Source organism: Giraffa tippelskirchi, chromosome 4, assembly GCF_054371585.1.
Source record: "Giraffa tippelskirchi isolate mGirTip1 chromosome 4, T2T-mGirTip1v1.2.pri, whole genome shotgun sequence".
In the NCBI taxonomy this organism is placed as follows: Eukaryota; Metazoa; Chordata; class Mammalia; order Artiodactyla; family Giraffidae; genus Giraffa; species Giraffa tippelskirchi.
This window is the reverse complement of record NC_137278.1, coordinates 205,809,525-205,837,384: the sequence shown is the minus strand read 5'-3', so window position 1 is coordinate 205,837,384 and position 27,860 is coordinate 205,809,525. Positions and strand designations below refer to the sequence as shown.

General features: G+C 44.0%; 1 protein-coding gene and 1 long non-coding RNA gene across 17 annotated transcripts; both read right to left on the bottom strand.

The window, feature by feature from the left end:
- Nucleotides 1-101: 101 nt before the first annotated feature.
- Nucleotides 102-27,603, bottom strand: LOC145544711 (uncharacterized). Of its 16 annotated transcripts, none has more exons than XM_081587769.1 (12): nt 27,133-27,603; nt 22,698-25,770; nt 17,753-17,984; nt 9,242-9,323; nt 7,467-7,505; nt 6,570-6,613; nt 5,738-5,814; nt 1,692-1,757; nt 1,502-1,540; nt 981-1,157; nt 609-651; nt 102-260 (listed from the first exon to the last, which is right to left on the bottom strand). In XM_081587769.1, exons 4-12 carry the CDS (start codon nt 9,265-9,267, stop codon nt 139-141), a joined length of 633 nt encoding a protein of 210 aa, XP_081443895.1. In that variant the 5' UTR covers nt 9,268-9,323; nt 17,753-17,984; nt 22,698-25,770; nt 27,133-27,603; the 3' UTR covers nt 102-138. The 16 variants fall into 16 exon arrangements, with proteins under 16 accessions (XP_081443895.1, XP_081443904.1, XP_081443894.1 ...); XM_081587778.1 differs by having other exon boundaries at nt 8,953-9,323; nt 27,418-27,603; XM_081587768.1 differs by having other exon boundaries at nt 27,418-27,603.
- On the bottom strand, nt 3,719-5,738 carry LOC145544714 (uncharacterized). The gene is made up of 2 exons (XR_014081590.1): nt 5,450-5,738; nt 3,719-5,351 (listed from the first exon to the last, which is right to left on the bottom strand). It is a non-coding gene; the product is annotated as an uncharacterized LOC145544714 (long non-coding RNA).
- Nucleotides 27,604-27,860: the final 257 nt, after the last annotated feature.

Genomic DNA, 27,860 nt, shown 5'->3' with positions numbered 1-27,860 from the left:
GCAGGAGGTGGTGTTCCTGCAGCTTGTGGGGACAGGGGGCGTGGACGAAGCCGCACTGAGTTTGTGGAAACTTGAGGCCCCTGCAAGGACGAAACCGGGCCTGCAGAAGCAACAACTGTGCATTTATTGGACGCAGTGTCACTCGTGGCTCTGAGTCTTGGGGATGTCAGAGGCGGGGAACCAGCCCAGCCAGAGCTTCCTCAAGAGCTGGGGGACCCAGCCCCTGGGCCTTTCCTCCACGATGTCCATCTCAGAAGCCGCTAAAAAGCACAAACAGACACGCCCTGTGGGTTCCTTGCTGGAAGGCACCTTGCCCAGGGCTAGGGTACCCTCTGTTGCCAAGAGAACAGGTCAGCATTGCTAAAAGGCCAGAAACCTTCCTGCAGCCCAACGGGAGTGGCCTCAAGTCCTTTCAACCCAAGAAGGAAGAAGGACGCAGGGGGGCTCGTTCAGGAAAGACTGGGCATCGGGCTACCTGGGCTTCGTCCCCGCCCCCTCCCTGGGCCAGGAGGGTCGGGGAGGAGCTCAGCCATCTGTGACCTCTGCAGGGTCCCTGAGATGAGGGAGCAGGGCAGTCCTACTGCACAGGGTGGGATCTGCTGTCTTACCAGAAATGTACAGGGCCATCTCCTTTCGGGCCTTCTTATTCTCCTAGGGAGGGAGAAGGGGCACGGGGTGGGATGAGGCAGGTTCTACATTGTGCAGGTTGGAAACGGGCCTCGCTTCACAAGAAGTCGGGGGAGGCCAGGGTTCAGATCCACTCGCCGCTCAGACCGTGTCTGCACCTCTCCCCTGCACACAGATCTGTTGCTCCACCGGGATGGCAGTTTGACCCAGTGGTCTTGGCATGCCCCGGCCTCCCCCTACCGTTGCCACGGTGGCATGGGCCTGGCCTCTGCACTCCACCCTGCAGAGCCCGGGGACTTCCCAGTAGGACCTACACGGGGACAGTGTTGCAGTTGAGCACCAGGCTTCCTTACCGGCCATCCTGGGGTCCCTGCCACCTCTTCCTTCTCAGTCACCCCCTTCGCACCAGGGATGAGGCTGGCTGCTTCCTCCCCCAGGGGCCCCAGCTCCCCCTCCTCCCTAGACAAGACAGCAGTCTCCTTCTTGGGGGCAGCATGGTTCGGTGCTCCCATTGCCTTGGGGGTCATGGCCTGCAAGGAGGAGCAAGAGGGCAGAATATGGGCAGAAAGGCCCCCTGATGCCCTACCCCTCCTGCTGGGCACACTTGGAGTGTGTATCCCCCCTCCTGCTGCGCACACTTGGAAGGTGTATCCCGCCTCCTGCTGTGCACACTTGGGGTGTATAGTTCTTTGTTTCTCCAGGGAAGCCCCTTCCTTCCCAGCTTGAGGTGTGGTCGGGCTGTAAGTTTCCTAAAGGAGCCCCGCCGCTATCCCTGGGACCCTGACCCTGTGCTGGTCACAGAGTTCCTGTCTCAGGGAGCACTGACAGGCGACAGCCCCCAGCCCAGGGCCCTTCCTGGCCAGGCCTCACTTACCGCAGAGTCGCGCTTCTTCCCACTCCTGACTCTGCGTCTCTACAGAGGGAAACAGCGGCCGTCACATACAGCTCTGAGTGCCCGGGAGTCCTTCCCTGCCTGGGCCATCCTCTTTCTGTGTGTGCCCACCAAGGAGGCCCAGGACAGCCACCCCACTCCAGGGAAGGTGGAGACCCCAGCCCTTACCCACCTGAGTGGTCATGGGGTAGCACTTATCCATCGGCCCCCACACTGGCCTTAAGGTCTCCCCGACGGGCTGCATGACAAGGAGGAAGAGAGAAGCCTGAGGCGACATGTCAAGGGCTCAGTTATGCATTGGTCCACTGTCAGTGCATGCTGCCGACACTAGAGACTATCAATAGTTGATGTCTTTAGACATAAATGCTGCATTCACAAAACAAGGACAGGTGCTAAAATAAAAATGTTCCAACAATAATCTTTTATTCTTTCTTTCTTTTTTTAAATTTCGTTTGGCTGCATTGAGCCTGTAGTGGTGCATGGACTCTTCATTTCGGCGCTTGGGCTTTTTTTTTTTTTTCTCTAGCTCAAATGCACAGGCTTCTCTCTAGTTGCTGGCCACAGGCTTAGCTGCCCCATGGCATGTGGGATCTTAGTCCCCGACCAGGGATCTAACCGGCATTCCCTGAATTGGAAGGTGGATTCTTAACCACTGGACCACCAGGAAGTCCCTACAACTTCTAGTTATTCAAAAACAGAAATATGATCATGGGAATTAAAAATCCAATCAGAGTGTAGAAGATAAAATTGAAAAAAAAACGCATTTTCTCAGAAAGAATTGAGCGATCAGGAACTCCAACAGCTAAATCATAGATCTTTCTGAAAGAAGGAACAGAGTCAGCAAACTGGGGTGGCAGGGAAAGATCCCAAATAAATACCATTCATGTGTTATTGAGAACTTTTCTGAAGATGCAGGACCTGAGTTTGCAGAAGAGAAGGAATCGCCAAGTGTCCAGGAAAATGGATGAAGGAGACCCACTCCAGATTATGTCATCAGGAAATATTGAAATACCTAGGATGAAAAGAAGAACCTAAAAACTTCCAGAGATATGAGAAAAGAAGTCTATTAAGTTTCATCAGACTTTTCAACACCAACCTTTGAAGCCAGAAGAAAAGGAGGATTTTCAAAGTCTGTGAGAAAATTATTTCTCGTCTAAAATTCTGTACCTAGCCAAACTGAGTTAAATACGCAGTAAGACCTTTTTAGACAGGTAATAATATCTCAGGACTACCCCTCAGGAAGCAACTGGAGGTTGTGCTCCCCCTAAAATAAAAGATAACATGGGCTCCCACACGTGAAAGACGTGACCTACTCTGCAGAATGGCGGTGAAGGGAGGTCCCAGGACAGTGAGCTTCCGACGTCAAGGACGTCCGTCTGGGTGGGAAAAGGGTGGAGGGTTTCATGAAGTATGTCCCCAGGGAAATGATCATATTGATAAACCACCTAATTTGTCTTAAATGTATAGCAAGGAGATTAGTTGTTTTTAATAGAAAATTTAGATGTATTAATTATAGGTACAGAGAAAACTAACATTTAAAAAAGAGGAAAATGGCCAAATTATATGCAAAGACTGATTATAGTATACTAGATGACCCAGGAATACTGTTTACATAGTTTTAAAATGTAAACCCTCAATTTTGAGCTAAACATAATGATGCTACAAGCCTATTAGAATGACTTTAAAAAAGGAAAATGCTGGAAATGATATGGAAAAAACGGATCCTCTGGTTCATTGCTGGTGAGAATGCAAAGTGGATACCAGCCACTTTGGAAAGTTTCACAGTTTCCTACAAACTAAGTACACATGACCACATGACCCACCCCCACTGTGAGGTGTTTACCTAAGTAAAAGGAAAGCCTATGTTCACACAAAACTGGTACATGAATATTATAGTGGTTTTATCTGAAACTGCCCAGAGCTGGAAACAATCCAAATGCTTCTTACCTGGTCAGTGGATACACAGCGGTCCGTCCATACAAGGGTCAATTACCCGGCAATGAGAAGGAACAAACCACCACGACACACAGCTAGGTGTCCTGTACTCAGTGAAAGCCTCACAGCGACATACTGGGGACTTCCCTGTGGTCCTGGGCTCAGGACTCTCTGCTTCCACTGCAGGGGGCCCGGTTTGCTCCCTGGTCGGGGAACTGAGATCCCCCAAGCCTGCTGCGTGGCCAAATGAATACAGACTACGTACTGGTATGTTTCCATTTATATGACCATCTTGCAAAGGCAAAACTATGGGGCCAGAAAACCATTCACTGGATGCCAGGGGCTGGGAGCAGGGCAAGGATTGAGTATAAGTGAGCAGGGGGGAATTTTCTGAACTGATTGAAACTGTTCTATATCTTAGCTGTAGTCGCAATTACACAGTTGTATACATCTGTCAAAACTTAGAACGGTACGCTAAAAAGAATGGATATCACTCTATTTAAATAGCTCCTTAAGTTTTAAGAAATGAATTAAAAAAGCCCACTGTATGGGAGAGGGATTTAAAAGCCAAAATGATATAAAAGCAAAAAAAGCAAAAATGACACTTAAAAATTTTTAACAAAGACGTCATTACTCAAAACATTTAGAATGCCAAAACCTAGGATATAATCATGAGGAAGACTAGAGAGAGGTGAAATGTGAGTTGGAGGTGGCAGTAAGTGTTCAGCGGTTACGAGAGCTAAATCCTCATCTTTCTTTGTAAGAATTCATTGGATAATGTTTAAATCTGAACAATCAAGACAATGCAAGATAAGCTTTCTATTTAGCGCACTGGAGGCAAAATCAAAGGCTTCAGCCAGAAAGTTGAAGCTAGAAACATTTCCACCCTGGGCTGTGGGAATTGTGAGTGAAGAGGGTCAGGACAAACAGCAGACTTTTTCCAAGTCTTAAAACTTTGACTCATCAAACTATGTATACACATTTCTTTGATGACAATAAAGTTTTTAAAATGAAAGTTTGGTTAATTAAAAAAAAAAAAACATGAAGGAAGCAACATAGGAGTCTGTCTCCGAAAGTGAAAGTTGCTCAGTGGTGTCCAACTCTTTGAAAATCTATACAATCCATGGAATTCTCCAGGCCAGAATACTGGAGTGGGTAGCCCTTCCCTTCTGCAGGGGAAGACATTCCCAACTCAGGGATTGAACCCAGGTCTCCCGCATTTTGGGCGGACTCTTTACCAGCTGAGCCACAACTGAAGCCCAAGAATCCTGGAGTGGGTAGCCTATCCCTTCTCCAGCGGATCTTCCTGACCCACGAATCGAACTGGGGTCTTCTGCATTGCAGGCAGATTCTTTACCAACTGAGCCCTCAGGGAAGCCCTAAGGCACCTGCCCACCTGGGCCTTCGTAGGGGCTCTCCAACCCCTGACAGTCACTCCCTGACTACGGAGCCCACCCGTCTCCATGTTGCTGGGTCACAGAGAAGCTTGTTCCTGTGAAAATCCTCTCCTCCCAGTAGCACCAGAAGGAGAGCAGGAGGGCTCCAGAGACCAGGCATGTCACTCTAACTTGTCATCCTGGGCAGCCTGGGTCCAGTCACTGTCCCTCTGGGAGCCTAAGTCTCCTCCTCTACAAAGTGGGAGCTGCTGGTGGGAGGGGGGAGAATGGATACATGTGCATGTATGGCTGAGTCCCTTCACTGGACACCTGAAACTCTCACAACATGTTTACTGGCTATGCCCCAACACACACACGAAAAATGCTGCTGGGGTGCCGTGAGGTTTCAACAGATGGGCAACACCTAATCCAGCATACGGCCCTCAGTAGACATCCAGCTTCCGTGTATGTTTTCCTGACAGAGGGCTGAGATGAGGGGCTTCGGTCATTGGTTCCGGGACCTGGAATGTCCAAGAGGATATGTAACCCCAGGCAGGTGTCCTGCTCACCACCACCCCCTTCACGTATGAATGTGGAACAATATTCCAAGACTACTCACACACATTAGGGGTCATCCGTTCCTGTTGCTGTGTCTAGGTGCCTGCCACGGAGCCCTGAGATGACCACATAGGCAGCCCATGGTGGTGGGGGCGATTGGGGATGGTGGCAGAGGGGGGCTTTGTTTGACACTTTGCAGAGAACACAGGGAATTTCTCCAGAGTACACACACACACACACACACACACACACACACACACACAGTTGGTCAACAAATTCTGATCAAGCAGTATGACCTCTCTTTGTGGTGCATAAGACAGTCCCCTTAGCCCCTATCAGAGGTCCCCACCTGTGATGACTCCACAGCAATCTCATGGGCAGGGGCTGTTTTCCCCACAGACCCCTGAAAATAGTAGTACACCACGCCTGCAGGTAGATAAAGAAATACTAGTTAAAACATTTAAAAAATAACAATTAGTTTTAAATGTCAGTATGTACAATATGGCAATAGTGGTATATTTTTAAACTATTTTGATGTGTGATGAAAGACATTAGACATTAACTTACAAATGTGTGAGGGGACAGTTATTTTAAAGTGACAGTGAAAGAAAAGAAAGTGAAGTTGCTCAGTCGTGTCTGACTCTTTGTGACCCCATGGACAGTAGCCTACCAGGCTCCTCCATCAATGGTATTCTCCAGGCAAGCGTACTGGAGTGGGTTTCCATTTCCTACTTCAGGGGACCTTCCCAACCCAGGCATCAAACCCTGGTCTCCTGCATTGTAGGCGGACGCTTTTTACCGTTTGAGCCACCAGGGAAGTAGTGTTATTCAAAAGGTATAAGTAAATATTTGAAGATCACTGGTATAGGGTATGACTTGGTTATATATGTTTTGAGGGGGTAGTTTGTGAGTTTTTTGGGAGGATGCATGGGTTTTAGAGTCAGACACAGGTTCAAATCCCAATTCACCATGGAGGTACAGAGGGAGGAAAGGGCGAAAGAAGGCCAGCCTTGGTTCTGAGCAGTGTGACCAGCCCTGGGGAGCCAGGCACATGGTGATCTCAGGAAGGGGCCTCTGGGAATCTCGGGGAGTAGCTGGAGATGGAAGTGGCTCAGAGATGAGCACCCATTCCCTGGGTCCTGCCATCACTCCCCTGACCACCCCAGCACCCAGGCCCTCACCTGTAAGAATGAAGATTTGTACTGCGTAGAAGAGACTATAGAGCCTGGAAGGAAAGCAGAGCAGAGTGTGAGGCTGGGGTCTCGTGCCCTCACGGTTTTCCTCCCCCATCCAAGCCCCAGCACCTACTCCACCAGGATGCGTCCAATTAACACTTGTGGATGAATAAATCTGCAGCTGTAACAGGGCTCAGCCCAGGCTCCCTGCTGACTGGCCTCTGCTTATTCAGAAAGTCAGACTTGGAGCCTGGAGCCCACACAGCTCCTCTGACCCACTCCCTTCTCCTTGCCTTCTTGTTTACATAGGTCCATCTTGCCTTTCCAGCCTGAAGGTAGGGGCTTAGCCTTGGCTCAGCATTTATAGCTGTTCGTTCAAGGGTTGTATTAGCTCTTTGGCCCATGGCCCACCAAAGCCCTCCCTCCCTCCTCTGGACTGACAGGTCCCCCAGCCTGAATTAGAAATAATATCCCATTGTCCATCTTGCTCTTCTAGAGCACCTTCTTTGGGACAAAAAGAGCTTTTTATGGCCACTCTGAATAGCACGTGAGACGGTTCCCCTACCAGGGATCGAACTTCCACAGTGAAAGTGCCAAATCCTAACCATTAGGCCACCTGAGAACCCCCTCAAACACAGCATCTTGACACTGCCAGGATACTGGCACTCTGTCTATACACATACACACATGCTCTCTCTCTCTCTCTCACACACACACACACACAGAGGCATGTCCCATTTGTCTGCACCAGGCTCTCCACTCTGACCCTGAGTCCCAGAGACACTGTAATAGTCAGGAAAAGGGCCATACAGAACCCCATTTTCCCTTCCTCATGGGACCCAGTGAGGGGGTCCCCTTTCCTGGTCGATGAGGGCATGATAACAGGGCCCACATAAACTTTACCTCTCTCTCTGGCTGCACAGACCAAACACCATTTTCAGTCTAAGGAGAGAAGATGGGTATTAGTCAGTGCATCACGTCGCCCCAGGGGCCTGGTATTCCTTTACGCTGTGGCTGGCGGGAACTGCAATGGGCCAGAGGCAGCTGGGGGAATGGCAGAACCTCCACCAGCAGGGTTCATCCAAGGGAGAGCCCGCTGGTCGCAGCTTGAGGCTAAACTCAGGACGATGGAGTGAGTTAGTACTCGGAGCTTGGAAAATGCTCAGGAATTTCTCCCAAGACCTCAGACCTCCCATTGGAAAAGCAGGGGTCAGGATGGGGAGAGCGGGCTGGGAGAGGATTAAGGGAAAAGATACAGCTCTACTGAACATCTGATGAAAAATGACCCCAGGGGCTAGGCAGCTAATAGTAAATAAAAATGATTAAAAACTACCACCAGTTTAAAGTATTTTCGGTGTTATGCAGCAGATTTGGAATAATCTTGGGAGGACAGGGGGAGATTCCTTAGCCTTTCAAAAGCACCCTGTCTGTCTAGAATCCCACCTTCAGCATTGAATTGCATATAAACTAACACCAGGTTAAGTCAAGGTCTCCAGGGTGAGGTGGACCTCAGCATGGCCTGGGGAGCCTCTGTTCCCCTTGAGTCCCCCATTCTCCACAGGAACTGTTAGGGAATCTCTCTTTCAACCTTCAGCCCCTTGTCCGCCTTCCTCACTTTCACCCAGGCCCACAGGCTCTATCAGACGGGTGTTCCCAGACTTCCCGCCACTAGACTCGTCCATTCCCTGCTTCTCACAGGCCATTTCCTCTTCAGGGGAGGAGACCGTGCCCTCTTCTCTGGGGCTCACCCCCTCCTGTGCTCCATCCCTCTGATCTTCTCACAACCTGGTGTTTGGGGGTCCCCTCTCTCACTTGTCTTCCTTCTCTTCCCATCCGTATGTAATCATATCACCCAGCTCTTGTCCTTTCAGCCCATATCCTTTCTCCAGGTGCCATCCTAATTGTCCCCTTCCCTTCACACCATCTCCTTGAGAGACTCTGCCATGCGTGTCTCGGCTCCTCTCCACCGCTCCCTCGCTCCACAACCCACTTCAGACTCTTTCTGTTCCCATCAACCTCTGAGACCTCTCTCACCAAAGTCATCAATAAGCTCCTAGTCCCCAAACCCAGGGGGCCTTTTTGGGGCCTCAGCTCATTTTGTCTCTCTCCGGGGCACTACTAGACCTCCCTTCCTATTGAACCACCTTCTCTGAGAATACTGCTAGCAACATATTCAACAGTAAGCTTTCGGTAAGCTTTCAAAAAGCAAGATATCAGGCTTTTTCTGAACGAAGCCTTGGAGGAGAGAAAATGAGTCCTGAGTGAGAGAAGAGGAGGGAAGAGAGAACACCACATAGGAAGGGAGGCAGAAAAGTTAGGCTAGGAGTCGTGAAGACAATTATCACCTGCTTGGGTGGTTTACTGAGGGTGGCCTTTTGAAACTGCTTACCAGATCTACCAACCTTAAGGATGTTAGCGATCTGCAGAGTGTTCTTTGACCAATCAGTGTGCAGGCAGCCTATTCACCTCCCCTCAGGCTCCAGGACACACTGAGAAGGGCACTGGAGCACAGCTAAGCCTGGGAGCCCAGCACACAGCCCCTCCCTTTCACAAGCAGTGTCTGTGTGTGACATCATGTCTTTGGAGGCTTTATGACAGGACAACCTCCCCAACCTTGACCAGAGTAGCTTGTCATTGCCTCAGGGTGGATGTAAATCCCCATCAGTCAGAGGCAGCACCTTTGTAGATATCTCTTCCGGTCCATTCAGTGCCATCAGTGCTGCCTGAGCACCCACGATGTGCCAAGCTCCACGCAAAGTTCTGCAGGGACATAAAGGTGCATAAGACTCACTCACATGGCTCAGTAATCTTGTTTTTTAAATAAAAAGCCAGAACACAACCGGACCATTTCTAAGTGTCATCCATTTATTCAACCAATGTCTGCTGAGCTTTCAGTTTGGGCCAGGAATATGGTGAGGGTCCCAGGTGGCTCAGTGCTAAAGAATCCACCTGCCAATACAGCAGACATAAGGAGATGCAAGTTCGACCCCTGGGTCAGGAAGATCCCCTGGAGAAGGAAATGGCAACCCACTCCAGTATTCTTGCCTGGAGAATCCCATGGAGAGAGAAGCCTGGTGGGTAACAGTCTATGAGGTCGCAGAGTCAGACACGACTGAGCAACTGAGCACACAGAAAGGCAAACAGGATGGAGACTGCCCTTGAGGAGCTTGAAGACATCAGACATCTTCTGAGTCAAGACAATAGCTTTTACACCCTCCCCAAATTACTACAACTGTAACTAAATAATAACTACAAAACCACGGTGGTTAAAACAGAAGAATACCTTAGTTCCACATATATATGAAATATTTACCATGGAACACCATATTCTCAACCACAAAACAAGCCTCTATCCCTTAAAAGTTTTAAGTAATTGCAAGTATGTTCTTGGACCATGTAGAATTAAATTATAAATCAGTAACAGAGAGATCCCTGAAAAATGCCCAAATATTTGGAAACTAAACAACACACTTTAAAGAATGTATGTGTGGGGACTTCCATGGTGGTCCAGTGGTTAAGACCCAGTGGTCCACACTCCCAATGCAGATTTTCTATTCCTGGCCAGAGAACTAGATCCCATGTGCCACAACTAAGACCCAGTGCAGCCAAATAAATTAAAAAATAATGACAATAAGACTTCCCTGGTGGTGCAGAGGATAAGAATCTGCCTGCCAATGCAGGGGACATGGGTTCAATCTCTGGTCTGGGAAGATTCCACATGCCATGGAGCAACTAAGTCCTCCAGTTGCAATTACTGAGCCTGCGTGCTGCAACTATAGAACCCCTCTCGCCTAGAGCCTGTACTCTGCAACAGGAAAAGCCCCTGCACCACAGTGAAGAGTAGCCCTCACTCACGGCAACTAGAGAAAGCCAAGCAAAGCACTGAAGACCAGTGCAGACAAAAATAAATAAATGCACATGTATATGTGTGCGAGTGTGTGAAACAGATAATTCCCCAGCTGTCCGGTGGTTAGAACTCTGCACTTTCACTGTTAAGGGCCCAAGTTCGATCCTTGGAAGCTTTGCCATACAGCCTTAAAAAAAAAAAAATTCATGTAAGTTTATAAAATAAAAAGATAAAAAAGAAAGAATGTTAAACAAAAAGAAAAGAAAAAAATATATATATATCAGGGACTTCCCTGATGGTCCAGTAGTTGGAAGTCTGCCATACAGTGCAGGGGACATGGGTTCAATTCCTGGTCGGGGAGCTAAGATCCTGAATATTGAGGAGCAACAAAGCCCATGTGCCACAACTGGAGAGACTGTGCACCACAAGGATTCCACATGCTGCAACTAGGACTCGACACAGCCAAATAAACAAATATTTTTAAAATATATCAAAATTTGTGGGATGCAGCTAAAGCCCTACATAGAGGGAAATTTACAGCACTAAAATGCCCATATTAGAAAATAATAAATGTCTGTAGAAAACAAACTTATGGTTACCAAAGGGGAAAGAGAGTGGGGGAGGGATAAATTAGGAGATCGGGATTAGTAGATATAAACTGCTATACATATGATAGATCAACAACAAGGTCCTAATGTAGAGCACAGGGAACTGTATTCACTATCCTGTAAAAAAAGATAATGGAAAAGAATATAAAGCATATGTGTGTGTGTATATATATATATATATATATATATATATAAATATATGTATAACACTCACTTTGCTGTGCACCAGAAACTAATGCAACATCGTAGATCAACTATAGTTCAATAAATAATTAATTAAAAAAGAAAATAAGAAATGTCTCAAATCAGTGACCTCAGTTTCTACTTTAAGAAAGTAGAAATGGAAGAGCAAATAAAAATCAAAGTAAGCAAAAGAAATTTTAAAGATCAGAGTGAAAAGAAATGAAACAGAAAACAGAAAAAGAGGGACTCCCCTGGTGGTCCAGTGGCTAAGACGCTGCACTCTGAGTGCAGGGGACCCGGGTTCAATCCCTGATCAGGGGACTAGATCCCACATGCCTCAGCTAAAATCAATAAAATCAGAAGATCAACAAAATGTACAATTCTCTAGATAGAACAGATCAGGAAAAATAAAATAAAATGCAAATGATCAATATCAAGAATGATTAAGGTGGAGCTCAGTGGTAAAGAATCCACCTGCCAATGCAGGAGACACAGGCTGGATCCCTGGTCTGGGAGGATCCCACGTGTCATGCAGTGATAAACCCAGCTGAGGCTATGCTCTAGAACCTGTGCTCCAAAACAAGAGAAGTCACGGCAATGAGATGCCCACACATCACAACTAGAGAGCAGCCTCTGCTCACTGCCAGCTAGAGGAAAAAAAAAAAGCCCAAGCAGTAATGAAGACCCAGCACAGTCAAAAATAACAAATCAATAAATAAAACTATTTTTAAAAAAGAATGGCAAAAGGTGGCTAATGCGGAGAACATTATAAACAAGACACTGTGCCAATAAGTTTGACAATGTAGATGAAATGGACAATATTTTTAAAAGACACCAAGTACTAAAGCTCAAGAAGAAACATATAACCTGGAACAATTCTATATTTATTAAAGACATTGAATTTACTTAACTTTCCCACAAAGAAAACTTCAGGTCCACATGGCTTCACTAGTTAGTTATACCAAACTTTGGAGGAAGAAATAATACCGATTCTATACAAACTCTTCCAGAAAAAAAGGAGGAAGTGTTTCCCATCTCATTTTCTGAACGCGGCATCATTATTAGATACACCAAAACCAGACAAAGATGACACCAGAAAACTACAAAACAGCATCTTTCATAAACATTGATGCAAATATTATTAACAAAATCTCATCAAATTGAAACCAGCAACATATAAAAAGATAATACATTACCCTCAGGAATGCAGGGCTGTTTCAACATTCCAAAACCAATCAATACAGTTTACCATATTAATAGACTAAAAAACAAAAATCATAAGATTATCTCAACAAATGCACAAAAAACATTTAACAAAATCAACATCTCTTCCTGAAACAAAAAAAAAATCTCCCAGCAAACTAGGAGTAGTTGGAACATCCTCAACTTGATGAAGGCCATCTATGAAAAATAGAGCTACCAATATACCTGATGGTAAAATACTGAATGTTTTCTCCTTAAATTTAGGAAAAAGGCAAGGATATCAGCCCTCTTTGCTTCTATACAACACGGTACTGGAGGTTTTAGGCCGTAAACTAAGTCAAGAAAGAGAAGTTATTTTCCCTTACCCCATCAGTAAACCTACCACACTCCTGAATGGGGCAATGATGTCAAATAAGAAGCATAACACCAGACTTCCCTTCCCATGCCTAGCTCAGTTCAGTTGCTCAGTCGTGTTCAACTCCTTGTGACCCCATGGACTGCAGCACGCCAGGCCTCCCTGTCCATCACCAACTCCCGGAGTTTATTCAAACTCATGTCCATTGAGTCAGTGATGCCATCTAACTATCGCATCCTCTGTCGTCCCCTCATCCTCCTACCTTCAATCTTCCCCAGCATCAGGGTCTTTTCCAATGAGTCAGTTCTCCACATCAGGTGGCCAAAGTATTGGAGTTTCAGCTTCAGCATCAGTCCTTCCAATGAATATTCAGGACTGATTTCCTTTAGGATGGACTGGTTGGATCTCCTTGCAGTCCAAGGGACTCTCAAGAGTCTTCTCCAACACCACATTTCAAAAGCATCAATTCTTCTGTGCTCAGCTCTCTTTATGGTCCAACTCTCACATCCATACATGACTGCTGGAAACACCATAGCCTTTACTAGACAGACCTTTGTTGGCAAAATAGTATCTCTTCTTTTTAATATGCTGTCTAGGTTGGTCATAACTTTTCTTCCAAGGAGCAAGTGTCTTTTAATTTCATGGCTGCAGTCACTATCTGCAATGATTTTGGAGCCCAAAAAGATAAAGTCTGCCACCCCCATCTATTTGCCATGAAGTGATGGGGCCAGATGCCATGATCTTAGTTTTCTGAATGCTGAGCTTTAAGCCAACTTTTTCACTCTCTTCTTTCACTTTCATAAAGAGGCTCTTTTAGTTCTTCTTTGCTTTCTGCCATAAGGGTGATGTCATCTGCATATCTGAGGTTATTGATAATTCTCCTGGCAATCTTGATTCCAGCTTGTGTTTCATCCAGCCCAGAGTTTCTCATGATGTACTCTGCATATAAGTTAAATAAGCAGGGTGACAATATACAGTGTTGACATACTCCTTTCCCTATTTGGAACCAGTCTGTTGTTCCATGTCCAGTTCTATCTGTTGCTTCCTGACCTACATACAGATTTCTCAGGAGGCAGATCAGGTGGTCTGGTGTTCCCATCCCTTGAAGAATTTTCCACAGTTTGTTGTGATACACACAGTCAAAGACTTTGGGGTAGTCAATAAAGCAGAAGTAGATGTTTTTCTGGAACTCTTGCTTTTTCTATGATCCAACGGATGTTGGTAATTTGATCTCTGGTTCCTCTGCCTTTTCTAAATCCAGCTTGAACATCTGGAAGTTCATGGTTCACATAACTGTGACTTCCCTTCCCATGCCTAGTCTAGTCCAGAAATCAACCTAACATTCAAAAATCTGATTTATTATCATTTGTTGATCTTTTTCCTGAAGTCAAACTGTATACTTTGAGTAACAGTTTTCTAGAGTCAGAACCACAATTTAAAAAAATATATATATGGTGGGGTACTTCCCAGGCAGTCTAATTGTCATGACTTCACATTTCCAGTGCAGAAATGAGAGGTCAGTCCCTGGTCAAGGAACTAAGATCTCACATGCCCCATGGAGAGGCCAACAAAAAAACAGAAAAAAAACCCAGAACCTCATGATTGCAGTGATTCAGCCCTTTACATATATAATTTACAAAACTATTGGTGTTAATTTTATAAGTTATAACATTTTCTCCATTAATTTATGCTGCAAATTGCAAATGAGACAAAACTTTTCACTCGTATCTATATCATAAGTTTACTTATTGATTACACTAATGTTTTTCAAATTTGACACATTCAGTCATTAAATAATGACCACTTCTTTCAATGAACTACAAAGATTAAAAATAAAAAATAAGGACTTCCCTGGTGGTCCATTAGCTAAGACTCTGAGCTCCCAATGCAGAGTGCCCAAGTTCAATCCCTGAACAAGTATCTAGATCCCAGATGCCGCAACTAAGAGTTCACATGACACAACTAAGGATGCTGTGTGAAGCAACAAAGACCCAGTGCAGTTAAACAAATAAAATAAAAAATAAAAGAGACGTAAAAGGTAACTATATTGGAAAGGAAGAAGTAAAGCTACCTTTATTTTGCAGACAACATGATCATATATAAAATCCTATGGGGTCATCCAAAAAGCTACTAGAGTTTAGCAAAGTGAAGGATATATGATCAATATATAAAAGTCAACTGCATTTGCTGTGACCCAAAACTGCTCTAAAATGTATTAAAAATCAATTACATTTCTATATAACAGCAATGAACAATTAGAAAGAGAAAATTTTAAAATGTATTATGGTGTCAAAAATATGAAATATTCTGACAAAATATATGTGGAAGATCTGTACACCTAAAACTACAAAACACTGTTAAAAGAAGTTAAAGATCTAAGCAAGTGAAGAGATATACCATGGTCATGAATCAGAAGATTCAAAATTATTAAAATGTGAATTCCACCCTCAAATTGATCTATAGATTCAGTGTAATCTCAATAAAAATTTCAGCAAACTCTCTTGGTTGTTGAAATGGATATGCTATTCCTAAACTTCATACAGAAGCACCAAGGACCTGGAATTTTGAAAAAACAAAGTTGGACAATAATCAATACAGTATAGGATTACTGACGTCAAGATAGATGGAACAGAATAAAGACTGGATGTAGACTCATATATTGTTAATTGATTTCAGACAATTAATTAATTTTTCCTTGAAGTAAAGGAAGCCTTAACTCTTGAATCACATAATTTTAAGTTAACTTAATGAGGAAAAAGTAACACAAAAGTTTCCATACGTATACATATCCTGGTAAGATTTTTTAATATAAAGAACAAGAAAACACTACAATAGGGGGAAAAGAAACACAGGTTACCTAAAAAGAATAAGAGTCAGAAATCAGTTCAACATCAGAATTACCACAAGAAGAACTAAGTGTTAAAGCACAGTGGGATACTGTTCTATAGAATTTTGAGGGAAAATGATTGTGACTCAAGAATTCTATACTGAGCCAAGTCAGCTTTTGGCATTAGGACAACAGAAAGGTTCTCAGGAGCCACTAAGTCCATGATGTCAAACTGACACCTGTGTACACTGCTTCTGTCTCCTACACCTCAAACAACAGAGGTAAAATAAAGCAAATCTTTAAATAAATTCATAATAGTTTCAGAAAGCAAAAAATAATACCCTGTTGAATCAGAAGCCATAAGGAATCTCTCAAAAATGGAAGTCAGGCAGGATGAGGTCGACAGAGGAAACCAAAGGACAAAATACAGGCAGGAAGACATCACTGTGAGAGGTGGAGGGTCCCTGGGTGTCTCTGTCCATCAAAGTGACAGACCTGGGAAGCAGGAGAGAAACTCATCAGGATGATTGGTTTGGGGATTCATGTGAAGCAAAAAGATGACCAACTTCCTCTCTTTCCACCCGTGGCAAGCAGACAAGACAGATGTATCAAGCACCAGGAAAGAGCAGTGACTGTGAGACTCCTTGGCCAGAGAAGTGCTGGATGGTTGGTAACACCAGCAGGAACAGGAGCTCCAGTGTCGCAAACTAACCACAAAGTATACCCTGCCTAGCATTGTCTTATCCTGGCTCCACAGAGAATAATGATACTTCTCAGAAAATAAAAACATTCAAGAAGAATCCATCAGAGACTCTCAAAGACAGACCTGAACATTTGAGTAGAACTTGCCAAATATTTAAGAAAACCAACACTAGAAAAGAGAGGCGCAACACTATACAAAGAAATAAACAAACAAAAAAAAACCCTAATGACTAGGAAAAGAGTGAATAGAGAAAATCACAAGAAACTTTAAACATTATTAAAATTCTCAAAAAGATAAGAAAGGATGTGGCACCCCGAGAAAGTGACTTATCGATTGGGGAAAATAAACAGCTATTGTGGAAATAAAAATAAAGCTGGTAAAATACTGGCTTCCCACTACACTTACACTTTTTGAGGACTTAAAAGTTTCAACCATGAGGGAGTGGCTCATGTTGGATTTACCCTCCCACAATAAACAAATATAAAAGGGGACAAAACACATTCAACTATTTATAGGCATACGTGCTCAGTTGCATTCAACTCTTTGCAACCCCATGGACAATAGCCCACTAGGCTCCTCTGTCCACGGAATTCTCCAGGCAAGAACACTGGACTGGGTTGCCATTTCCTTCACCAGGGGCTCTTCCCAACCTAGGGATCGAACACAGCTGCTGGATGACCCTGGAGACTGGGCCTGCAAAGAGAAGAGACTTTGGTGCGTGTTCCAGGCACCAGTTAAGACTCCAGAAAAGCATCGCCCTAGGAATAAGGACTACATCTACAAGTATAGGCAGAATTAAAACAGCTCCAATCAACTGAAGCCTAAATTCAAGCCTCAAAGCCTGTCAAAACAAAACTTGACATTCCTTTTTATCTTTTGTGGTTGGTTTTATTTTGTATTGGAGTATTGTTGATTTACAGTGTTGTATTAATTTCAGGTGTACAGCAAAGTGATTAAGTTATTCATATACATACATCCTTTTTCTTGATATTCCTTTAGAGAAAAATTAACATAATCTACAACATATCCATGATTTCAAGCTTACAATAAAAAGTTACTAAACTTACAAAGAAACAGGAAAATTTAACTGATAATTAAGAGATAAATAGTCAGAGAAGTTGACCCAATGATAATTTAAATATTGGAGTTACCAGATAAGGACTTTAAAAATGGCTATGATTAGTATGTTAAAGAAAACAGATGAAAAGATAGACAAAACAGATGAATAGTTAGAGTAATTCAACAGAGAATTCAAGCCTGTAAAAAAAAAATCAAATAGACATTGTGGTAGGACAATCTCTAAGACAGTCCCTAATAATCTCAACCTCCTACTATTCATTTGAATGTGGCCTGGATTTATTGAATAAATTTGGTAGAAGTGAGATGTTACTTCCCAAATAAGTTTACAAAAAACAGGACTGTGGCTTCCATCCTGAATACTCACTCACTCTCTGAACACTTACCATGAGGGGGAAGACAGTTGCCTTATAATGACGCATCCTGTGGAGAGGTCCAAGTGATGAGGGATCAAGGCCTGTCGACAACCATGATGTGGGTACCAGCTCACACTCTCTTCCCTGGCTCAGGTGAGCCCTCAATGATACCACAGTGCCAGCTGACTGATGCCACCTCCTGAGGGGCCTCGAGACAGAGGCACACAAATAAGCCTCACCTGGATTCCTGGTCCACAGGAAACTGTAAGATAATACATATTTATTGTTTCAGCTGAGAGTTTTGAGGTAATTTGTTCATAGCAATAGATAAAATAGACATTCCAGAACACAAAATACAATATCTGACATTAAAAATTCTCTGTACTTATGGGTTAACAGCAGATACAGCAGAAAATAGAGTTAATGTGGGGAACAAGTACAAGATGCTTTGTGAGTAATAAATGCTCCGTTCTCTGATCCCCATCCAGAGGTCTTGAGTTTCTCTTAGAGTGTGACCATACATACACATACTATGTATAAAATATGCTGTGTTTCCTGTTTGGAAAACTCAACAGTATAAAGATGTCATTTCTATTTTTTTTTTTTTTAGCCACACCAAACGGCTGGTGCGTTCTTAGGGATTAAACCCACCAGGGATTGAACCCACACCCTTGGCCGTGAAAGAATGGAATCCTAACCACTGGACCACCAGGGATTCCCAAGATGTCATTTCTATATTCAATTTCAATCCATATTCAATGCAATCTCAATCAAAATCCTGATTATATAATTTTTATTTAGTTTTTTAAGTTGTATTGAGAAATAACTGCCATATATCACTGTAAAACTTAAACACATATAGCATGATGGTTTTATTTACATATATTGTGAAATAATTACCACAAATGGTTAACATCCACCTTCTCACATAGATAAAATAAAAAATTCTCCTTATTATGAGAACTGTTAGAATTTACTTTAAAAAATTATTTATTATTATTTTTGGCTGTGCTGGGTCTTCATTGCTGCTTGCAGGCTACCTCTAGTTGCAATGAGCAGGGGCTACTCTCCAGTTGCAGTGCTTGAGCTTTTCATTGTGGTGGCTTCTCCTATTGTGGGGCACAGGCTGTAGGTGTGCAGGCTTCAGTAGTTGCAGCACATAGACTCAGTAGCTGTGGCTAGCAGGCCCTAGAGTGCAGGCTAGTAGTTGTCCACGGGCTTAGTTGCTCCTTGGCATACATGTGGAATCTTCCTGCATCAGGGATCAAACCCATGTCCCCTGCATTGGCAAGCTGATTATCTACCACTGGACCACCAGGCAAGTCCTGATTATTGTAGCTTTTAACTGAATTTTGGTAAAGGTACAAAAGCAATTCAATGGAGAAAAGCTGGGTTTTTCACAAATCGTTCTGGAGTAATCGGACATCCATCAGCAAAAACAAAACAAAAATCCCCCAATCTAAGTTAACACCCTATATGAAAATTAACTCAAAGTGGACCATGTACTTAAATGTAAAACATAAAACTCTTAGGAAAACAATCAAAGAAAATCTGCTGAATCTACAGCTAGGGTTCTTCAATTTGACACCAAAAACACAATCCATAAAAGGAAAAAAAAAATTGGCTTTCATCAAAATTAAACACTCCTGTTCTGTGAAAGACCCTGCTGAAAAGATGGAAAATCAAGCTACAGAGTGGGAGAAAATATTTGCAAACCATGTATCTGACAAAGGACTAGCACCTAGAACATACAAAGAACTCTCAAAACTCAACAAGTAGACAATCTGATTAGAACACTGTCACAGACTTCCCTGGTGGTCCAGTGGTTGAGAATACGCCTTGCAATGCAGAGGATGCAGGTATGATCCCTTGTTGGGGAACTAAGATCCCACATGCCATGGAGCAGCTAAGCCTAAGAGTAGCAACTACTGAAACTGTCTTGTTCTGGAGCTCACAAGTCACTACTGGGCCGGGATGCCACAACTAGACAGTCTTGTGTGTTGAAACAAAAGATCCTGCATGACACAGTGAAGACCGCAAAAAATAAATAAGCAAAAATATTTTTTTAAATTGGGGTAAAAGACATGAAAATCCATTTCACTAGAGAGAATATAAGATGGGAAATAAGCATGTGAAAGAATGCTTATCACTAGCCATAATGTAAATTAAAGCAATAATGAGATATCCCTACACATCTATCAAATGGCTAAAATTAAAAAGTTGCTGCACCAAAAGTAGAACAGGAACTGGGTCACTCATATATTGCTAAATGGAAAGCAAAATTGTACAGTTGCTCTGGAAAACAATTTAGTAGTTTTCTACACAACTAAATATTCAACAAATACATGACCCAACAATTGCATACCAGGGCATTTATACCAGAGAAATGAAGTCTTGTGTTAACACAAAGCTGTACACAAATATGTACAGTTTTATTTATAATAGCCCCAAACTGGAAACACCCAGATGTCCTTTAAGGGTGAATGATTAACTTGTGATAAATCCATACCATGGAACACTATTCAGAAAAAAAAAAAGGAATAAACTACTGACACACAAAACAAGCTGGATGAATCTCAAAGGAATTATGTTGAGGGAAAACAAAACAAAATAAAATCCTATCTAAAAGGTTACATATTGTATGATTTCATTTATATAATATTCTAGAAATTAACAAAATTATCAAAGTGGAGTCTCCTGATTAGGGAGGAGATAAAGGAGAGGGCTTCCCAGGGGGTTCAGTGGTAAAGAATCCCCCTGTCAATACAGGAGACATGGGTTCTATCACTGACTTGTGAAGATCCCCTGGAGAAAGAAATGGCAACCCACCCCAGTATTCTTGCCTGGGAAACCCCATGAACAGAGGAGCCTAGTGGGCTACAGTCCACAGGGCCGCAAAAGAGTTGGACATGACAGCAACTGAACAACAACAAAGGAGAAGGGCAACACGAGGGATCCTTGTGGTGAGGAAAATGTTCTGTGTCTTGATTTTATCAGTGTCAGTATCCTTGTGATATGGTACCATTGTTTTACAGTATGTTATCACTGGGAAAAACTGGGTAAAATGTGCATCTGACCTTTCTCTGTTATTTCTATACAGAGGAATCTATAGTTATCATATACATTTAATTTAAAATGTGTAGTTTGGGACTTCCCTGGTGGCCCAGTGGTTAAGAATCTTCCTGGCAATGCAGGGGACATGGCTTCAATACCTGGTCTGGGGAGATTCCACATGTCTCGGAGCAACTAAGCCCATGAGTGCTCCACAACTACTAAGCCTCTGCTATCTAGAGCCCATAAGGAGCAACTACTGAAGCCCACACACCCTAGAGCCTGTGCTCAGCAACAAGAGAAGCCACCACAATGAGAAAACTGTGCACTACAACTGGAGAGTAGCCACTGCTCGCTACAATTAGAGAAAAGTCCATGGAGCAATGAAGCCCCAGAACAGCCAAAAATAAATAAAACGTGTAGTATATAACACAGCGCGTGCTAAGTTGCTTCAGTCATGTCCAACTATTTGTGACCCTATGAACTGCAGCCCTCCAGGCTCCTCTGTCCATGGGATTCTCCAGGCAAGAATACTGGAGTGGGTTGCCATGACCTTCTCCAGGGGACCTTCCCGACCCAGAGATCGAACCTGTGTCTCTTAACGTCTCCTGCATTAGCAGGTGGGTTCTTTACTAGCACCACCTGGGAAGTCCCTAAATATAACACAGGGAAAATTATAAAAGCTGCTTTCCTGTCCCTATAGAGGCCAGAAAAATAATAGAGGCTAGAAAGAAAAGGGTATAGGGCAATGTGTGGCTGAGTATCTCAGACCTCATGAATCAGTTCCTGATACCTCCCCCTTGTTTTTGCTTTCATCTTGGGACCCCATGACCTCATATACCACTGGAAACCAAAAGACCCTCCGCTTGAATCTCTGATTGTAAGGTTGTTTCAGGAAGAAGGATGCAACCATCTTAGACGAGCTTCAAGTCAAGGCCAAAAGTAGGGTGAGAGGAGGGATGGAGCAGAAGAAAAGCATCAGGCCTGGGTAAAAAGTTCTGGGATCTAGTTCTCACTCCACTACCAACAGCACAAGTCTCTTACATGCTGAAGTCTTCAATTCAACCCAATTTAACATTCACTGAGCACCAACGACAGCAGCAAGAGGGGGCACAGAAAAGCGGTTATTCCTTAACCTATTATCAATAACCCCCACCAAAAAAATGTATTCTAGTGGGTGAGAAATGGTATCTTCTTATGGCTTTGATTTGCATTTCAGTCAGTTCAGTTCAGTCGCTCAGTCATGTCTCTTTGTCATCTCATTGACTGCAGCACACCAGGCCTCCCTGTCCATCACTAACTCCTGGAGTCTACCCAAACCCATGTCCACTGAGTCGGTGATGCCATCCAACCATCTCATCCTCTGTCGTCCCCTTCTCCTCCTGCCCTCAATCTTTCCCAGCATCAAGGTCTTTTCAAATGAGTCAGCTCTTCGCATCAGGTGGCCAAAGCATTAGAGTTACAGCTTCAACATCAGTCCTTCCACTGAACACCCAGGACTGATCTCCTTTAGGATGGACTGGTTGGATCTCCTTGCAGTCCAAGGGACTCTCAAGAGTCTTCTCCAACACCACAGTTCAAAAGCATCAATTCTTTGGTGCTCAGCTTTCTTTACAGTCCAACTCTCACATCTATACATGACCTCTGGAAAAACCATAGCCTTGACTAAATGGACATTTGTTGGCAAAGTAATGTCTCTGCTTTTCAATATGCTATCTAGGTTGGTCATAACTTTCCTTCCAAGGAGTAGTTCAGTCGCTCAGTCGTGTCCGACTCTTTGCGACCCCATGAATTGCAGCATGCCAGGCCTCCCTGTCCATCACCAACTCCCGGAGTTTACACAAACCCATGTCCATCGAGTCAGTGATGCCATCCAACCATCTCATCCTCTGTCATCCCCTTCTCTTCCTGCCCCCAATCCTACCCAGCATTAGGGTCTTTTCCAATGAGTCAACTCGTCGCATGAGGTGGCCAAAGTATTGGAGTTTCAGCTTCAACATCAGACCTTCCAATGAACACCCAGGATTGATCTCCTTTAGGATGGACTGATTGGATCTCCTTGCAGTCCAAGGGGCTCTCCAGAGTCTTCTCCAACACCACAGTTCAAACGCATCAATTCTGCAGCACTCAGCTTTCTTCACCGTCCAACTCTCACATCCATACATGACCACTGGAAAAACCATAGCCTTGACTAGACGGACTTTTGTTGGCAGAGTAATGTCTCTGCTTTTAAATATGCTATCTAGGTTGGTCATAACCTTGCTTCCAAGGAGTAAGCGTCTTTTAATTTCATGGCTGCAATCACGATCAGCAGTGATTTTGGAGCCCAAAAAAATAAAGTCTGACACCGTTTCCACTGTTTCCCCATCTATTTCCCATGAAGTGATGGGACCAGATGCCATGATCTTAGTTTTCTGAATGTTGAGCTTTAAGCCAACTTTTTCACTCTCCTCTTTCACTTTCATCAAGAGGCTCTTTAGTTCTTCTTCACTTTCTGCCATAAGGGTGGTGTCATCTGCATATCGGAGGTTATTGATATTTCTCCCAGCAATCTTGATTCAAGTTTGTGTTTCTTCCAGCCCAGCGTTTCTCATGATGTACTCTGCATAGAAGTTAAATAAGCAGTGTGACAATATACAGCCTTGACGTACTCCTTTTCCTATTTGGAACCAGTCTGTTGTTCCATGTCCAGTTCTAACTGTTGCTTCCTGTCCTGCGTACAGGTTTCTCAAGAGACAGGTCAGATGGTCTGGTACTCCCATCTCTTTCAGAATTTTCCACCGTTTATTGTGACCCACACAGTCAAAGGCTTTGGCATAGTCAATAAAGCAGAAATAGATGTTTTTCTGGAACTCTCTTGCTTTTTCGATGATCCAGTGGATATTGGCAATTTGATCTCTGGTTCCTCTGCCTTTTCTAAAACCAGCATGAACATCTGGAAGTTCACAGTTCACGTATTGTTGAAGCCTGGCTTGGAGAATTTTAAGCATTACTTTATTAGCATGTGAGATGAGTGCAATTGTGTGGTAGTTTGAACATTCTTTGGCATTGACTTTCTTTGGGATTGGAATGAAAACTGACCTTTTCCAGTCCTGTGGTCACTGCTGAGTTTTCCAAATTTGCTGGCATATTGAGTGCAGCACTTTCACAGCATCATCTTTCAGGATTTGAAATAGCTCAATTGGAATTCCATCACCTCCACTAGCTTTGTTTGTAGTGATGCTTCCTAAGGCCCACTGGACTTCACATTCCAGGATGTCTGGCTCTAGGTGAGTGGTCACACCATCGTGATTATCTGGGTCGTGAAGATCTTTCTTGTACAGTTCTTCTGTGTATTCTTGCCACCTCTTCTTAATATCTTCTGCTTCTGTTAGGTCCATACCATTTCTGTCCTTTATTGAGCCCATCTTTGCATGAAATGTTCCCTTGGTATCTCTCATTTTCTTGAAGAGATCTCTAGTCTTTCCCATTCTGTTGTTTTCCTCTATTCCTTTGCATCGATCACTTAGGAAGGCTTTCTTATCTCTCCTTGCTATTCTTTGGAACTCTGCATTCAAATGGGTATATCTTTCCTTTTCTCCTTTGCTTTTCACTTCCCTTCTTTTCACAGCTATTTGTAAGGCCTCATCAGACAGCCATTTTGCTTTTTTGCATTTCTTTTTCTTGGGGATGGTCTTGATTCCTGTCTCCTGTACAATGTCATGAACCTCCATCCATAGTTCATCAGGCACTCTGTCTGTCAGATCTAGTCCCTTAAATCTATTTCTCACTTCCACTGTATCGTCAAAAGGGATTTGATTTAGGTCATTTGAATGGTCTAGTGGTTTTTTCCACTTTCTTCAATTTCAGTCTGAATTTGGCAATAAGGAGTTCATGATCTGAGCCACAGTTAGCTCCCAGTCTTGTTTTTGCTGACTGTATAGAGCTTCTCCATCTTTCGCTGCAAAGAATATAATCAATCTGATTTTGGTGTCGACCATCCAGTGATGTTCATGTGTAGTCTTCTTTTGTGTTGTTGGACAAGGGCGTTTGCTTTGACCAGTGCGTTCTCTTGGCAGAACTCTATTAGCCTTTGCCCTGCTTCATTCTGTACTCCAAGGCCAAATTTGCCTGTTACTCCAGGTGTTTCCTGACTTCCTACTTTTGCATTCCAGTCCCCTATAATGAAAGGGACATCTTTTTTGGGTGTTAGTTCTAGAAGGTCTTGTAGGTCTTCATAGAACTGTTCAACTTCAGCTTCTTCAGCGTTACTGGTCGGGGCATAGACTTGGATTACCGTGATATTGAATGGTTTGCCTTGGAAATGAACAGAGTTCCAAGTTTTGACAACTATAAATAAAGCTGTTATAAATATCCACATGCAGGTTTTTGTGTGGACATAATTTTTCATCTCATTTGGGTAAATACCAAGGTATGTGATTACTGGCTTATATGGTAAGAGTATGCTAGTTTTTTGTGTTTTGGCCATGCCTTGTGGCATGTGGGATCTTAAAGTTTCCTAACCAGGGATCAAATATGAGTCCCGTGAAGTGAAAGATTGAAGTCTTAGCCACTGGACCACCGGCAAGTCCAGAGTATGATAGTTTTGTAAGAAACTGCCAAGCTGTTTTCTACACTGGCTGTATTCTCATCAACAATGCGAGTTCCTGCAGCTCAGCATTCTCATTAGCATTTGGTGGTGTCACCTTTGCTTATTTTCAAATAGGGCTTTTTAAAAAATTGAGTTGTCTTTTATATATCTAGATAGAAGTCCCTTATGGAATAGATGATTTGCAAATATTCTCCCTCTAGTTGTGAGCTGTGTTAGAGACTTTTCCCCACAGACTTTATTTATTTCTGACTGCGTTGGGTCTTCATTGCTGCATTTGAGCTTTCCTCCCATTGTGGTACATGGGCTTCTCATAGCAGCAGCTTCTCTTGCAGGAGAGCACAGGCTTTAGCCGTGCAGGGTTCAGTAGTTGTGGCTCGCAGGTGTTAGGGCACAGCGGCTTAGATGCCTAGAAAGAAAAGTGAAAGTTGCTCAGACGTGTCCGACTCTTTGTGACCTCATGGATTATACAGTCCATGGAATTCTTCAGGCCAGAATACTGGAGTGGGTAGCCATTCCCTTCTCCAGGGCATCTTCCCAACCCAGAGATCGAACCCAGGTCTCCTGCATTGCAGGTGGATTCTTTAGCAGCTGAGCCACAAGGGAAGCCCCAGATGCCTGGAGGCATGTGGAATCTTTCTGGACCAGGGATCAAATCCATTTGGCAATCAGATTCTAACCACTGGGCCACCACGGAAGTCCAGAGCTTACTTTTTTCAATGGATAAGAATATTAAACACTAAATTCATGATAGTGGTTACTCCTAGAGGAGGCAGGAGCATGAACCAGGTCAGCTACCTGGGTGTCAAGCCAATATTGTCAAGTAACTTGGCCACTGTGTTTCAGTTTTCTCATCTGTAAAATGGGTATAACAGCATTTATCTTACAGGTGTGTCGGGAAGCTTCAACTAGTTAATGTGCCTGAAGAAGGTAAAACAGTGGTTAATAGGAGCACCGTACACTTTAAATGCAAGCTCTGGGAGTTGGTGATGGACAGGGAGGCCTGGCCTGCTGTAGTCCACAGGGTCACAAAGAGTTAGACATGACTGAGCGACTGAACACTTTACATAAATCTTAACTGTACTATAACTTCTTGAGGAGGGTACTGAAGTTCAAAAGTTCCCATTCTGTTATCCCTTATAACTTACACATGTTACATGCTTTCTTTAAATGCATGACTCGTTTAAATGTACATTAAAAAAATAACACAATGGGAGAAATCCAATTTTCTACCCTTTAAAATGGGAAAGACTGGGCTAGATTCAGGTCCATCCCCTATGGTGGCTGTCTCAAAGCTAAGTTCAGCCCTGACTTCTCCTTCCCTAACACTCATAAGGTGTTTGTCAACTGCATTTTCAGAAGAGACCGACAGACTCCAGACAGCAGGCAGTCTGGGGCAGAAACTAAAATGGCAAGTGACAGCCTGTACCATCTCAGCTTCCTCACCTGTAACATGGGGGTGCTAACAGGACCTACCTGATCTAGGAGATGAAGGAAGACTAACAATATCTACCCACCGCCTGACATGTTGTTAGCGGTTATTTTTCGTTTTACCCTTCCAGGCTCCCCCCGTGACGTTCATAGATAGCCTCAGTAGACAAATGTCAGGAAAGGGGCTTCCCCAGCAGTCCAGCGGTTAAGACTCTAAGCTTCCACTACAGGGGCCATGGGTTCAATCATGGTCTGGGAAATGAGACGCCACATGCCACACAGGCGTGGCTGAAAACTAAATAAATAAATAAAAGAAAAATACCAGGAAAAAGAGAGGTACCCAGAATGGACGACCTAAGGTTCCTTCCGGCTCCAAAATTCTGGCCTGTTTTCACAGAGTTTCATCCAGAGTTTGGGATGAAAACGTCCCCGTCTAAAATGGGAACAGATGATATAAGCTACCTCCCTGGGCTGTGGAGAAGCGCAGAGAAGCTCAAGGCCAGGAGAGCGCGTGCACATCTATATCGAGCTTCGAAAGAGTTGGCTTAAAGGTGAGGAAAAACAGTTGCAGAAAATCTGCAGAGGGCCAGGCCGACGACACAGCAGCCCAGGCGCCATTATCTACCTCAGGAGGGCCCGTGACCCGAGCGCGGCGAGCTGATACAGAACCTCCACGAAGTGCGCGCCGATGTACTTTTACCACACCAGCGCTCGGGGCAGCTCGCGGGGGTGATGCAGTGGACGCCAGTCAGCAGCCAGGGTCCAGCTCGCGGCACTGCCGCCAGCGTGGGCCCGAGCGCCCCCTGTCAGCGCGGTCGGGCGACAGTTAGGATGCCCAAGGGGCAGACCGTAAGATTCCCCAGGTGAGCATGCGCAGTCTGCACCTGCTTGTCTCCCCGAGAGAGAGAGAGAGAGAGAGAGAGAGAGAGAGAGAGAGTTTCTCCGCCAATCAGAGAGCTCTGTAGCCGTTCTCCCTCCACCAGTGGCATTTAGGGGCGGGACTTTACGTTCTAGCCAATGAGAAAAAAGACTCGTACCTCGGCCGGTCTTGTTCTAGCCAATGAGAAA